Source organism: Alosa pseudoharengus, unplaced genomic scaffold (assembly GCF_046254945.1).
Source record: "Alosa pseudoharengus isolate Yale_2024_CS ecotype anadromous, Long Island Sound unplaced genomic scaffold, YU_APseudo_1.1 YU_APseudo_1.1_scf_12, whole genome shotgun sequence".
Classification (NCBI taxonomy): Eukaryota; Metazoa; Chordata; class Actinopteri; order Clupeiformes; family Clupeidae; genus Alosa; species Alosa pseudoharengus.
The window spans coordinates 27,055,125-27,071,783 of NW_027468587.1; the positions used below are offsets into that span (position 1 = coordinate 27,055,125).

General features: G+C 43.2%; 1 protein-coding gene across 1 annotated transcript in view; it reads right to left on the reverse strand.

Annotated features, from left to right (window-relative positions):
* pou2f2b (POU class 2 homeobox 2b) overlaps window positions 1–16,659 on the reverse strand; it is a 49,954-nt gene that overhangs the window by 11,508 nt on the left and 21,787 nt on the right. The window contains exons 11-14 of the mRNA XM_076280613.1: window positions 15,858–16,052; window positions 4,415–4,463; window positions 3,691–3,832; window positions 1,653–1,709 (exon numbers count right to left, since the gene is read on the reverse strand). Coding sequence (XP_076136728.1) covers window positions 1,653–1,709; window positions 3,691–3,832; window positions 4,415–4,463; window positions 15,858–16,052 — 443 coding nt within the window. The remainder of the gene's footprint in view (window positions 1–1,652; window positions 1,710–3,690; window positions 3,833–4,414; window positions 4,464–15,857; window positions 16,053–16,659) is intronic.

Genomic DNA, 16,659 nt, shown 5'->3' on the forward strand with positions numbered 1-16,659 from the left:
AAGAGCCCCCACACACACACACTCACACCCACTGCAGTGATCATTTTCACTCATTAGACTCTCATTGGTTTAATGGATGTTAGGTCCAAAACACACCCATAAGAAAAACCCTTCTGAATTATGCACTTGGCATAGGGACTATTTTTACCATTGTCAAGATAACATAATTATAAGGTTCTATCTGACATTTTTCTAAAAACTGAGTTATTGACATATTCTTGTTCTGTGACACCTTAAGAAGCTCAGGTGAGGTGTTCCTTGTAGGTGCATGCATGATTGGACATTATAGAATATATGTTTGGACATTATATCTAAACAGGCTTGTTCCGCTTATTAGTAGAACTCTATTGAACTCTTATCAGTAGAACTCTATGGAACTCTTATCAGTAGAACTCTATGGAGTTCTTATCAGTAGAACTATATGGAACTCTTATCAGTAGAACTCTATGGAATTCTTATCAGTAGAACTATGGAATTCTTAGACTGGGAACACCCAGACCTTCACAATTGGGTCTGGCAAAGATTCATTGACTTACAACTTCCAACAGCGGCGTAACTAGCAGTGAAATGAAACTTAAATTAGTACATTAAACTCTCACTAAATCGTTTACAAAGTGTAGCAATTTTGTAAACGAAGGTTTTAAATGCAGTTGCTTATTCAATTCCAAAGAAATACACATCCATACCGGATTTTAGCAATTGTATTTGCATTCCTGTGTTTTACGGGCATTGGAAATGGGCTACAATGGCCTCTTGTCCAGACGGACTTGCAGAGTAGAGGTCTGCACTCCCACGGTAGACCCGCGGGACCCACGGGTCCCGACGCAAAAGAGTGCGGCGCGGGACAACTTTTCTCATCTGGGGTCTTTCTCAGGTGTGTGTGCTCCTTTCGAGAGACAGAAAGAAAAACTGAATAGGCTATCCCTCCTGCATGCGGGCTTTAGCGGGCGGGAGCGGGACATCATGTTACAGATGCGGGCGGGAGCGGGACTAAAAATGACACATTAATGCGGGAGCGGGAAAAATCAGTCCCGCGCAGACCTCTAGTGTGTGGGTATTCCCAGGCTATGTCAAATTCTAAGACTTTGAAGCTCAATATCTCAGAACTACTCAGAACGTAGATAGAACCCTATAATTCCAAGAGGACAAATATGTTGATTCAGAGACGAATATGTTGATTCATCATTCATGCACCTCCTGCTTCAGACTGCGTCTAAATTGTTACAATAGGGCCCAAAGACACACAGACACCATATGATTTCCCACTTCAACACACACTCAGTGTCAGTGAACATGCAGATGTGTTCAAATGTGACTGTGTGTGTGCGTGTGTGTGTGTGGGTGTGTGTGTGTGTGTAGATTCCATGAGTAGTATTCACCTCAAGATGTGTTCAAATGTGAGTGTGTGTGTGTGTGTGTGTGTGTGTACAGTATGTGTGTGTGTGTGTGTGTGTAGATTCCATGAGTAGTGTGTGTGTGTTTGTGTGTGTGTGTGTGTGTAGGTTCCATGAGTAGTGTGTGTGTGTGTTTGTGTGTAGATTCCATGAGTAGTATGTGTCTGAGTGTGTGTAGATTTCATGAGTAGTGTGTGTGTGTGTAGATCCCATGAGTAGTGTGTGTGTGTGTGTGTAGATTCCATGAGCAGTATTCACCTCAAATCACTGCTGCTGTGTGAACTGTAACCATTCTTTTTGCCCAAACGCCACAGGCTGTGAACAAAGATCACACACACACACACACACACACACACACATGTGCACACCCGCACACACACATACACACACGCACACATACACACACATACACCATACACACACACACAGACACACACACACACACACACACACACACACACACACACACACACAAACAAACACACACACAACACATGCACATGTGTATGTGGAATCACACACACAAACACACAGACATGCGCACACAGGTTACTGGCCTTGTTCGACCAGAACAGACACACAGAAGGATGGATCTGGGTCTGTGTGTGTGTGTTGTGTGTGTGTGTGTGTGTGTGTGTGTGTGTGTGTGTTGTGTTGTGTGTGTGTGTGTGTGTGTTAGAGTGTGGCTACCCGACCTGAACCTGAACCGGGTCGGGTTTGGACAAATATTTAGAAATGATACTTTGGTTCGGTTCGGGTTCGGACACATGGGGGCGATATGCACTGGACTTTTTACATTTAAAATAGCTTATTATGTTAGGTAACCAGCAGGTCTGCTTCACATGATGCAAACGTTTGTTTTTTTGAGAATAAAATACCTAACAAAATACCTAACAAAAGGACCTAACAGCCTTCTTCCTGTGTGCAAGATTTGTTTTTGTAGCCGTGACAACGCATGTGCATTTCAGGCGACAAGACAAGGCTATCTTGGGTGACGTTAAAAAAAAGTTAGCCTAAATTTTAGCCGAGATTTTCAGACCAAAGCAAATGGAGGGAAGTCTAGGCATACGAGGTGGAGGTGTTTGAGTTGCATACTGTAGGCTACTGCAGTAAAGACATGGTCCAGATGGAGGTGGAGGTGTTTGCGTTGCATAGGCTACTGCAGTAAAGACATGGTGCAGATGGAGGTGGAGGTGTTTGCGTTGCATAGGCTACTGCAGTAAAGACATGGTGCAGATGGAGGTGGAGGTGTTTGCGTTTCATAGGCTACTGCAGTAAAGACATGGTGCAGATGGAGGTGGAGGTGTTTGCGTTGCATAGGCTACTGCAGTAAAGACATGGTCCAGATGGAGGTGGAGGTGTTTGCGTTGCATAGGCTACTGCAGTAAAGACATGGTGCAGATGGAGGTGGAGGTGTTTGCGTTGCATAGGCTACTGCAGTAAAGACATGCTGCAGATGGAGGTGTTTGCGTTGCATAGGCTACTGCAGTAAAGACATGGTGCAGATGGAGGTGGAGGTGTTTGCGTTGCAAAGGCTACTGCGGTAAAGACATGGTGCAGATGGAGGTGGAGGTGTTTGCGTTGCATAGGCTACTGCGGTAAAGACATGGTGCAGATGGAGGTGGAGGTGTTTGCGTTGCATAGGCTACTGCAGTAAAGACATGGTGCAGATGGAGGTGGAGGTGTTTGCGTTGCATAGGCTACTGCAGTAAAGACATGCTGCAGATGGAGGTGGAGGTGTTTGCGTTGCATAGGCTACTGCAGTAAAGACATGGTGCAGATGGAGGTGGAGGTGTTTGCGTTGCATAGGCTACTGCAGTAAAGACATGCTGCATATGGATCAGTGACAGAAGGACAGTAGTTTAAATTACTTTTGCAGTTCATTTTAAGACTTAAATTTTCAAGACTTTTCGTCAATGAATTCTAGAATTCTATTTCAATAGGCTATGCTTGCTTGGGCATCTTGTGTTAATGCGTGCTGTGTGTGACCTCCTGCGTGTGTGCGTGCATGCTCAGCTGATGGTTCTGTATACAATTAGGAATTCCATTTTGACATTTGTTTAATGGGCTAAAGACAGGCTATCCACAAACGTGAACATTTAATCACTAGCATGGGAATAACTGAGGCATCACCTGCGTCGGGCTCGGGTCGGGTTCGGACATAAAAATGAAAATGCCTGTCGGGTTCGGATCGGGTTCGAATGCGGGCCAGGTTCAGACAGAAATATGCGGCCTGAACCACACTCTTGTGTGTGTGTGTGTGTGTGTGTGTGTGTGTGTGTGTGTTTGTGCTCACCCTGTGTTGAGACTCAGTGTGCTGTGGGTCAGAGGGGCGGGGCTGGCTGTGCTACGAGGAGGCGGACCAACAGGGGACTGGGCGGGGCTTAGAGGTGGTGGTCCACTGGGAGTCAAAGGGCAAATAGAGGGCAGAGAGGTCACTGCAGGAGAGAGGGAGAGAGGGATAAGTTAGTTACGAGAGAGAGAGAGAGAAGGAGAGGGGGATGAGGAAGCTACGGGAGAGAGAGAGGGAGAGATGGAGAGAGGGATAAGTTAGTTACAAGAGGCAGAGAGAGAGGGAGGGAGGGAGATTAGGGGGGATGAGTAAGATATGGGAGGGAGGGAGAGAAGGGGGGGTGCATTTGAGAAGCCTGGAACATGTGCACACACACCCTGAATCTGAAGAACCACAGAGAACCACAGTACTGCAATACTAACACACACACAATTACACTTACACACACACACACTCTCTCTCTCCACTTGTGCTGTAGTGTATCAGTGGTGTGGGCATGCAGATCTAGTATTTGTATGTACAAGTATTCCAATATTGGGGCAGTCGTGGCCTACTGGTTAGGGATTCGGGCTTGTAGCCGGATGGGTTGCCTCTTCGATCCCCGACCAGTAGGAACGGCTGAAGGCACCTAACCCCTCACTGCTCCCCGAGCGCCGCTGTAGCAACCTGATTTACACTCACATTCAGACCCACATTCCACACACACACTCACACACACTGGGTGTACCTGTTGAGCTGAGACTGGTAGGAGGTTGGGTGAGTCCTTGAGTGGTCATCTACAGTGGCAGAGGAAGAGAAATCTCAGTCAGGACACACACAAGTGGTGCTGGTGGTGTGTGTGTGTGATTATGTGTGTTGTACCATGTGTGGGCTGTAACAAGGGAGTGTGTGTGTGTGTGTGTGTGTGTGTGTGTGTTAGGGCTGGGCGATATGGCTAAGAAACAATATTGAGATATTTTTAGTCTATTTCACGATATACGATATACAGTATATGTCGATATTTTTACATTTTCTTAAAAGGACTTCAGAATTCTCACTTTAACCCTGTGATGTTTTAAATCATGCCAGTATGATGCAGTAGGCTAGGATAAATCATACCAGTCCAATCCCTGCAAATTATATCCGCATTAACCAAATCTTGGTTATTCACAGGCGGTTTCTATTTTACATTTGCATGTAAAAGCAGGCGTGAAAGTAGTTATGAATTCTTGCCAGTAGCCTACTAAGTTTCATATAGGCAAAAGTGTGTATGCAAACATTTCAACACACCTAAATAGGGTACATCAATTGATTTATTTCAGCCTAGAATGCAGAGCATTCATCATGGCCTGTTATTTGGCTTTATCATTCTCTCTTCTTTCCCTGTCTTCTTTAAAAGACGCTTGTCGTTTCGAAACAGTCGGACGTGCTGTTATGCCCCCTGCTAGGGTCAGGGAACTATAACAAAGCTAAATAAAGCAAGGGCAAAATACGGCAGACAACGGTGGATAAATTTGAAAATAATCAATAATTTATTATAATTAAACTAGGACAAAAATGAATGCAAAAAGCAATGTTCTAAACAAATAGCAAGTGAAGGCCAGAAGGCCAAAAACGAAGCCACCCAATTTCCAGGCCTCTCTCCCAGACTCTCACTCTGAGAGGGACTGGAGACCTGGACGTAGTGTGGGCGAAAGCGGAGAACAAAGCGTGGCGTGGCAGCGGTGGCGTTCTGCGAGGAACCAAAAAACGAGCCGGCCCCCCCTGGAGTTACGTCAACCAGCTCCTTTTATAGGGCTGGTCCAGCAATTAAGCCCCCTGCTGGAGTGTCTGAAAAATACAGAGACAGCAGGAACACAAACCGCTAGGGACGTAACACCCCCACCACTAAAAATCAACATATGATGTTGATCAAACAACCCAGTATGTAAAACGAACAAAACACAGAAATTTCAAACACACACATTTCTCTTACTGATAAGAGCGAGATAATGTCTGCTAAAATAGTATTACCCCCCTTGTACCGTATCTCCAGGTTTCCAGGTATAGCGACCATTGATGTCGTGACAAAGGACATAAGTCCACAAGGTATCATCTGAAAAAAAAACCCAGACAGGATTCTAGCAACCTCTGGACATCCTTTGCACACGAACCTGGCAAATGACAGACAACAAGGCAAATCTTCCAAACTCCCTGAATTCGGAAGGCGGAGACATAAAACAGGCACATCACAAAAACTCAGTCCATCCTAGGAGGAGGAAACTACAGGGGCAACAGGCACTGGACTCACACGGATTATCAAATCTCTGTCAACAGGCAAAGGTAGAGCAGAGTTTGAAATTTCAGCACCACTGTGCGTGGACAGCGACCGGGATGGTTTACGAATTTCAGCACCATCGGCCGTGGACAGCGGCCGACGCGCTGAACTGGAAGAAAACACAATGGGATCCTCAAGGGCCATAAACGAATCACACAAGTCAACACGTGACTTGCATGCTTGAGTTCGAGCAACTACAGACCCTGGACAAACGTCAGATAAACCGGAGTCTGCTTTGGTGTGTTCAGAAGGTTTCGAAATTACCTGAGGAACAACTTTATCATGTGCGAGGTCATTTCCAACCAGAAACTGAATACTGTTCATTGGCAGCTAAGAACAAACGGCCACGTTAACAAACCCAGAAATCAAACCACTCTTAACATGAACAGTATGCAACGGAACTTTTAACATTCATATTTCAATTCCTTGTACTAAAACTTCCTTGTAACTTTTCTCAGAGAAAGGTAAAGTAGATGCAACAATAAAACTCTGAGCTGAAACTGTATCTCTTAAAATCTTGATCGGAACACTGTCCCTCTCCCGCCCCGAGAGAGACACCATTCCTTCAAAGACGAACGGATCAAAAGTGGACTCTAATTCCCAGTATGAATGTTCTGAATTTACAGTGCGCACAAGGCCAGCACTTTTCGCATTCTTCCGCTTTGGAGAAGAATTTTTCCTTTCCAGGACCGGGCATACCGCAATGAGGTGACCAACCTCATGGCAGTAGTAGCATTCACGAGACTCACTTTCCGGAGGTGACTTAGGCCTTGGCCTACTGAACTCTGAATTTCGCCAGCTTTGCCTCGGACTGGAAGGCTGAGCTGAATATCGACGACGAGGAGGAGGAGAAGAAAAGAGAAAATATTTTTTGTGCGTTAACACAAATTCATCAGAACAGACAGCAGCATGCTCCAGTGTTGTCACTTTTTGGTCATTTAAATACATTGCTACTGCGTCTGGAATACAATTCTTAAACTCTTCTAACAAAATCATTTCTCTAAGATCTTCTTTCGTGTCTGCATTGATCGCATTACACCACCGATCAAATATTCTCCCCTTCTCTCTAGCAAGCTCTACAAACGTAAGTTCATCAGTTTTTTTAAGAGTCCTAAACTTTTGTCTGTAGGCTTCGGGTACCAACTCGTATGCATGTAAAATTGCCGTTTTTACTGCATTATAGTCAGAACTTTGCTGAAGACTAAGGGCCGAATATACAGCTTGTGCTTTGCCACTAAGCACAGTCTGCAAAAGCAAAGTCCAGACTTCACCTGGCCACTGTAAGGTTACCGCAACTCGTTCAAAATGCGTGAAATACACCTCAACTTCACGTTCATTAAATGGTGGTACCATGCGAATGTTACGGCTAACATCAAAAGGTTGGGCTGGTGTTCGAACAGGCGAAACAGGAGCAAGAGGATCACCACCGATGTTAGGCAATGGTACAGACGGAGCATTAGTAGCAGAATCTCGCGTTATAACATCAAGCGGAGGCGCATCAGAATCGCCACCCGAAGTACCAGCAGCTGAATAAGAGACACCGACATAAGAACTCGAAGGAGCCGAAGAGACACGAACAGAAGTAGAAGGCCGCAAGCTATGCGATGGATAGGCGGAACGCACTGGTGGAGGGAATAAAGTTATTGTATTTTATTTAAACGCCTTTCTCTGTTAATGGACAACAGCATACTGGCATTGCATGACACACAGCACAGGCATACATCACTGTCAAGAACATTATGGCTACACTACAGAAAAAATGCGACAAAATGTCGCAAACCACAGATTGATACTAACGCAAACAAAGTAACCGTCTGCTATCTGACGCTACACTAGTAAGGTAACAAAGTTTCTGTAGCCTTGCACCGAAATCGACGGTGAACACGTGAAATATAAAACTGTTGAACACCAACATTAATAAAACGTAATAATTATTGACGCTTCTGACATGGGTGTCAAAACAGGCTAAAGACCCTATCGCACAGCATATTAGACAGAACACATTGACTCAAAACATATGCATAACATAGGCCTACACAACGCAATATTCATAGGCTAGCCTACATTAAAATGATCCACATATCACAAATATAGCCTACAACAAAATGCTGACATCATAAACGTACAGTGTAGCCTTTAACCTACACTTTCAAAAAGAAGAGAAAGAACGCTCTGAGGAGGCCACTGAAACAGGCACGCAAAGACACAGATGAATAAGTTCATCTACCTCGCTGAAGAGAGCTCTTGTTTGTGGATGGAGCTTAGTCAATATCCATGCCACCTTTCACAGTGGTGCACCGAGACTCCCCGATAACACTATGCATCATTTTAAGCTGAAGATTGAGGCGGCCCGTGTTCAGCTCCTTGGGAAACTCACGGTAAGGGACCGTTCGTTATTTATAAACGGGGTCACCGGAGGAAAATAGGGGAGGGTCATGTCTTTTTATTCTTTGTTGAGGGGATGTCACCTAACTTTTTTTGTCTAGAAGGGAGGGTCACCCATCTTTTGTATAATGAAAACAGCAAAAAATCAAAGTGGCTTGTTTGATTGTTGATTTCTGTCGCCATATAACGTTCTCTTTCGTTCCATAGCTCTGTCAACATTGAACAATGCAAATAAGGGTGATTTCCCGGGTTTCTCATGCAAAATACGGAAAATGTCAACATTCGTCCCCATTAACGTTGGAAGGATTGGAGCAACAAAGTAGCCTACTTTATTCACGCCTAACAGCCTATATCCAATTGGTCAACTTTATCCAGCCCTAAAAAAGCTAAATTTAACTTTGGTTTACTTGTAGTTTACCGTGTAGCCTAACTTTAAACAGTGTGCATGCTTAACATAGCATAAAGCATACTTGTGCTTCATTCATCCACACATCCAGCTCCTAACGTTTTGACAAGCATTTCTACCAATTGACCTTGTTCCTGCCCATCTCTAGCTTTGCTGTCTCCATCCTTTCTGTTTTTGTTGTTTGCGAAAAAATATATAGTATTTATTGGTAACCAGCAACAGTGCAATTTGTTATTCGCTGTCATTCTCTCTCCTGCCAACAAACATGTGTTAGCCTACGTTCCAAGTAGCAGTGCGTAATTCTGCTTCATAAAGTTGAACAAATACATTTGGTCATATAAATAGCCAGTTTATGGTCTACAGTGTAGTTGGTAAGTTATGGTAGGCCAACTTGGAGTGAATATACAGGGGGAATTCTTTGTCTAGCTGAGTAGCCTGGCAGGTGCGCACGTAGGCATAGCCTACGGCCGAACACTGCAAGCGCTAATAATTTGTGCTCTCACGACAACCACGTCGTTAACTTAAATAGGCCTAGGTTAACATAACTCTGAGTTCGCATTCAAGCAAGCAAAACGATGAGTTGAATACATCTGTTTCTCTGGAAGGGCAAGGGGTAACAACAGGACAACACAGAGACAGGCCAGAATGCAGGACTAATGTTATGAGAGTATTACACTAATATGGGATATTCTACGGAAAAATATATTAAAACGGCAGGACAGCGGGGTTAAAATGATAAACCCGGAAAAAGTTGGCATGTTAGGTATTTTTCGGTCCCTGTGATTATTTGTGAAATTGTGCAAACGGCCTTTTCAAGTCATTTGAGAAGGAAGGAGTGTAGCAAGCTCCCAAATTGATGCTTGCCTGAGAAATTGAGTTTTGGATAATGAGACGAGTCCATAGCAACACGTTCATGTGTTGAATTTGTTATTACCCAGTGTGCTTTGTTGAATGGTCTCAATGCTTTATTGTTTTATTTCATGTGAATAATTACTAGAGGAGTAACTTTTCAAGTAGGCTAATGCAGTTGCAGGAAGTGTGCATTTAGTTTCCATTGTGTTTCCACAACAATGTTAGTGAGTAAATCTACTGAAATGGCCACCATCTTGGTGAAGTGTGATGTGTAAGATCAGAAAGCAGAGGTTGGTTTTAAGGCGGTAGCATGTGATGATGTGTTTTCATAGCGCGTAAGAGCCTCGGTGGAAGACATCAACAATTGGCCTGGGAGGGTCATGTCATTTTTGAAAATGCTGCTGGAGGGTCGTTGAAAATTATATAGCAGGCAGGGAGGGTCATGCAACTTTTGATCGAAGCACTTCCCTCCGGTGATCCCGTTTATAAACTAGATGTACCGCATAGCGGTACAAAATATGACCGCCGCTCAGTCCTGTACATCCGTTCCGCGAAAATAAAGCACACTTCAATTTGTCTCCATATTTTACTCCATCCCCCACTCTTGAAACTTTTGTGTATGCTTGTTTGGCATGCCTGAGTGTGTGTGTGCGGCTGCACAGAAAGTAGCCTACTGGTGCTGAAAAGGTGAATAGATTGTAGAATAGCCAAAGAAGATGTAGCATTGTTATAAAACCTTTAAAATCTCTAAACAATCACAAGTAGGGCAGTTCATCACAGTTCATCCATTGCAACTGGATTGATGAAAGGTCACTTACACCTGTAGGCTACATTGTATTTGGGAAAAGCAAAAGGTATCAGCATAATGTTATTTATTTATTTATTTGTTTATTTATTTATTTATTTACAAAAACATCTCAGCCGTTTTCAACAGCTATCAAAAACAAAGGTCATTTTTGGATGGATGGATTTTTTTGTGAATGTTTCTTCTTCTACCTAAGATTTTAGTCATCTTTAGTTCATGTAATACTTTATTGTCAATGCACAAATTAAGTAACAGTAGTCTGAAACGTTATTGTTAATGCACAAATTAAGTAACAGTAGTCTGAAACGAAATGCTGTTTTACTAGTGGTGCAAATAACTGACATGTCCAAATGGGCCTTGATGAAATGCGTCGCTAGACTGTCCATACACATTTTAACGGGCCAAAGTTGAAGAGCTGTTGTCCGTTATTGTTCGTGCAAATATAGGCTGATTCATGTTCCCTTGCATTGTGTAACTGAGGTCCATGGCTAGTCTGGCTTTCACCAGACCAAGCTCAATCTTTTAAGAAATCAAAAAATAAATAGCGGGCAGATCAGGCTGGGTTCACCAAGCGAGCCTAGTCCATAGGCACCCGATATTGTTCACGCTCTGGCTATTCTAAATGCAAAAATGCATCAGGGAGTTATGACAAAACTGTAACTAACAAACTAGATCCTAATAGAAAGCTGTTAGCTTCCTTAAGCTACAGGTAGGCTTATAAGGTAGGCCTATTTACAACATAAATTGTCAATAAGCTATGCTGGCGACACAAATAAAATCTCCTTTGGAAACCAATGGCTTAAGCCTTACAGTATCAAGCGGACTTAAATTGCCATATCGTGGCGAAAAGTTGTAATAAAATTCACGCAGCTCCATGAGTCAAGGAAAGCGCGAATGAAGTAGCCACCTCTAAATGGGACCCACTAGCCTAAACAGTAGCTTATGGTGTGTTGCTAAAGCAGCCATAATGAAATGAAGGTGTCATTGTTTGGATACTTCACACACACGTGCTTTTTAATTTCACAGACTACAACTACCAAGCTGGAATCAAAGCACATCGATTCCCCTCTCAGACCCTGCACGCACTTCAAACAAAATAAACAGGCGTCTCAGTCTCACGCATGTAGGCAAAACTGTATCAGATCGGTGTAACGTTGGTAAATCTTCCATTGCACAGAATGATTTTTGTAGCACGTGCAACAAATGACAGTCGAAAGATACAATTACAGTGCTGTTATCAATTTGCTTGGTATAACCGCATTTATAGTTTTCTACAAATGCAATCAATCAAATTGGCCTCCATCACTCAACCAACGCTAACGGTGACATTGCCTAGGTCCTTATTGATATTATAAGATTAACGTACCTGCAGTAAAAACCAAGCATGTCCGATAAACATCCTCAGATTTATTTCGGCTTCAAGAAGAAATGGGAATTACATTTCATGTGAACATCATCCTATCCTTATTAGACGTTCTCTGCGGTAAACTATAGTCCTTGTAGGAAGCGGCCATTGTATTCCAACCCACGTTTAACTTCCAACAAAATTACGTCTCACTGCAACGATGCGCCATCTAGTGGACAAACGACTACTTATCGCCAATACTGGAAATGCAGCCATGATGATGATGATGATGAATATTTATTTTGGCTTTCTTTTAATCCTACTGAATTTGTAATTATGTATCAGCCGTTCTAATACCGATAGTATGTGGGTGCCTGTGTGTGTGTGCATGTGTATATGTGTGCACCGCCATCTACAGGCCAATGAGTGTACAGTCACTAAATGTACACATAATCTATTTTTTTAAAGACCCCCCCATGGATGAAATTCTACGAAACTTGGCATACCCCCAGAGAATGCCAGGTCAATCATACACATAAAATTTGGTGCAGTTCTGAACATCTTAACTGAAGATAGGGACGATTAAAGCAGAATAATATTGCATTTTCATTTTTTACCGGGGGGGTGCAAATCACAAATGAGTGATTATGGGCCAGATTGATGTGGGCCCTTGAGACCAACATACCATAAAAGATTCTTCATCCTCGGTGCCACGGTTCAGGTAGTTATTTAGGAAAAACTGCTTTTTTTGCGGTTCGGGGGGCCCAGCACGGGGGGGGAGTGGACCCCGGGGACGAAACGAAATTTTTCCGTAAAAGTCTAGTGGGGCTACATACCCACCAAATTTCATGTGCCCCGGTGGTTCGGTGTCCCGGGTATCGTTGACCAAAAATTCAGGAAGTAGATGACGGGAAAAAAAAAAAAAAAAAAAAAAAAAAAACTTTGACAATCCCTATATGACCGCTTCGCTAGCTTCGCTAGCGGCGGTCATAATAATGAACGGTCCCTAATATTCAGCTACTTAATATGGCATATTGTCGTACCATAAAGCTAGCGTCATAGGATATCTCCCTCAGGTTTTTTTTTGTTAATTTTAGTTTTTGTTTAGATCTCCCAGGTCTAATGTAAAATTTTTTAGTGCATAATAGAATAATAGACAGGGGGACGGAGAGCTTCTTTTTTTCTGATCGTGAGTGGTATGACATATAAATACGCGTGCTTTCCTGCAGGGGGTGCTGCCGCACCCCCAGCACCCCCACTTCCCACGGCTATGCCCGCAGCTTAAGTTCTTGCTTGGAACCAGCTGTAATGGCTGACGAATCCGAAGCAAGCGGTGAGGTAGGATTTTCCTCTCGAGCAGGAAAAATCTTCTTGGCTATCAGGCCGTCAACTACTGCCTTCAAAAGTGTTTCCTTAAGTTTTTTGTGTTCCGATGTAAGGTTAATAGAATACCGGTCTGCAATCTCAACTAACTGGTCTTTAGTACAATTCTGCAACAAGACCTCTGAAGGACTCTGAATAAACTGCTCTACCACAGACATTTTAACGTAGACACAGTGCAAACAAAATCAAAGGATTTTTTTTTTTTAATGAATAGCCTAATCAACCTCTGTGATAGCCAGATTAACAAGACGCGAAAAGATGGGTTTGACGAATCAAGCACAGCACGCCACGAAAACAACGTCCTTTGTCTAGCCCGACAAAGACGCTTACAAAAAAATACAGTCAGTATAAGACGCTATGCAATAAATCTGCCAATTTACCGATGCTCAGTCAAAAAAAAACTATAGGCCAAGCGAAAAAAACAGTGCAACCATCCAAAAATACAAAAAGAAGACTGAAAAACACAGCGCTGTAACCTTAACCCTGACTGGGCGAAACCCTGGACCCTACTTACCTACCCCAGAAAATAAACTAAGCCTCAAATATCTTCGAAAGCTTACCAATTGAAAACTCACAAGGAGTCTCTCCCCGGATTTGCTTTCCAAAACCCACTACCAAATCAAAGAAACAATCAAAAAGCTAACTTACCAGCGTTTCTTAGTTACAGAGCGCCTACAAAACAGAATTCCAATCACGGAAAAAAGCGGACGGATGCACATTCAAAAATACGAAAAAAAGGCCTATTCAAAAGTGGCTGAGCCCCCCAAAAGTTTGTCAAAAATCGGGTTCAAAAATCGGACGAGCCCTCATTTTGTTATGCCCCCTGCTAGGGTCAGGGAACTATAACAAAGCTAAATAAAGCAAGGGCAAAATACTGCAGACAACGGTGGATAAATGTTAAAATAATCAATAATTTATTATAATTAAACTAGGACAAAAATGAATACAAAAAGCAATGTTCTAAACAAATAGCAAGTGAAGGCCAGAAGGCCAAAAACGAAGCCACCCAATTTCCAGGCCTCTCTCCCAGACTCTCACTCTGAGAGGGACTGGAGACCTGGACGTAGTGTGGGCGAAAGCGGAGAACAAAGCGTGGCGTGGCAGCGGTGGCGTTCTGCGAGGAACCAAAAAACGAGCCGGCCCCCCCTGGAGTGACGTCAACCAGCTCCTTTTATAGGGCTGGGCCCACTTCCCCGATAACGACGGAGACACGCTCTTAAGAGGGGTTTCTACGATTCATCTTACGATCGTTCGTTTGGTTTTTCCGACTGTTTCCCGAACATGCTCGTAGCGTGAACGAGCGTGCACTGCTCTTAAGATGCTCTTAAGGGGAGCTGTCCACGTTAATAGTTCTGAAATATCCTCTGATTTGACGGTGATGTCAGGTGACTGCACGTCACAGCTATAGGCCTACCATTTAAACTTCGGATCTACACATTAATTCACATCAATACGAAAATAGAAACACTTTGACATCTGCATGTAAGCATCCCAAGTATAGGCTATACCACACAGAGACATAAATAATTGTTATTATTTAAAGATTAGATTGTTGCACCATGCAATAATTTTTCGCGGTGTCACTTAAGAACACGTTTGAAGATAAGAAAGAAGTCGACTAAGAAAGAGAGGAAATGTGTAGGCTTAGATTTTGATGCAGTAGGCTACAGACTAAACCACATGTTGCTTTCTCTGCTTTTTACCTCATAGGCCTAATAAAATATTCACTTAGCAAAGATAATGTCAAACTATTCTGACAACGTCTCGTTTCATAACTTGATTGCATTTTTGTCCGCTTTTCATCACATTATTATGACCATTAAATGTAGGCTATTTTGCACGCTAAAATCTGATTCATCACAGGTAAACACAATAAAGAATGGGAACGTAACTTGGATTATGTATTCTAAGTTGTAATTCCTCTGTATGTCCTGTTGGTGACCTCAGTGAGAAGTACTGTTAAGACGCTCTTAGCCAGTAACGAGTACTCTGGAGCACTCGTAGATCTACGAGTGTTTTCACGACGCTCTTAAGCTACGATGGTTTCGGGAAACAGTTGGCAAATCTTAAGACGTTCGTAAGAGGGACTTTACGACGCTCTTAGGCTTAAGATGCTTTCGGGGAAGTGGGCCCTGGTCCAGCAATTAAGCCCCCTGCTGGAGTGTCTGAAAAATAGAGAGACAGCAGGAACACAAACAGCTAGGGACGTAACACGTGCACATAGACATAGACAGTAGGCTAGTCCTTCAGCCTAACGCACGGATATCATTGTAATTTTAATTTGAAGAACTCTTGTATTTCGTTTCGTTTTTCGTTTCATGTAACCAAATCAGAACGGCCTCCATCTATTAGCCTAGCTCATTGTTGAACAACACCAGCCTATGCTACCCATAGATAGAAATGCTACCGCCGCTTTTGAACTGAAAGTTCACTTCTTCTCGTCTACACTACGTCTACGTCACCTTCATCTCAATAGATGGTTAAGAGAGGTTAAGAGAGATAGGGATAAGTGTTGCTGCTTAAGAAAATGATGAAATACTCGATATTTGCGATGACACTAATGTATCTCACATAGGCCTACAGCAAACTGCATATATCGAGTATATTCGGTATTTCGGTATATCGCCCAGCCCTAGTGTGTGTGTGTATATATATGTATGTATGTGTGTGTGTGTGTGTGTGTATGTGTGTGTTGTACCATGAGTGGGCTGTAGCAGGGGAGTTTGTGTGTGGTGGCGTTGGGGGCGTGGCCGGGCAGAGGGGACGTGGCACTGGAGGGGCTGACGCGTTTCTCCTTCTGTCTCCGGTTGCAGAACCAGACGCGCACCACCTCCTTCTCCATGTTCAGCTGCTCCGCAATCTGCAGGATCTCCTCCGACGCCGGCTTCTGGTTCTGAGACAGGACAGGACAATATCAATATGCAACAACAGCAATCTCACACACACAGACACACACACACACATAAACATTTTAATGCCTTTATTTGGATCAGACAGGGGAAGAATTTACAGATCCAAACATTGATAGAAGTACGTTACAGATTTAGACACGTCTGATCAAACACAGTATGCGTTGTGATGTTTTTCATCTTTTCTGAACTTGTGATTATGGGTAAACATGGCATCGTCATCTCCAGATGGATACACTAGCTATTATTGCAGAAATGGAGCAGCAATGGAGCATACTTTGCTAGTCTTTTTGCATTTGGCTTGCTTAGTCCACACAGTTGCAATCCTTGTAAAACAAGTTTTTTAAACTTACTGCCAGTTACAGCATTTATTTGTCCGCGAACTGTGTCCTGTCTGTATATAGTGGTCTATGCCCGATCCATTTTGAAGTTTTGGTGCGATTGTCTAAGTGGGAGGTTTCAGGCCTGCTAGACAGGCCAGACAAGATTAACATCTCATCACAGCAAAAAAATCCTGGTACATCTTGGTAAGAGAGTTTTTTCTTGAATTTTTGGACTAAACTAAGCAAAATTCAAGCTTGGTGGCTGAGA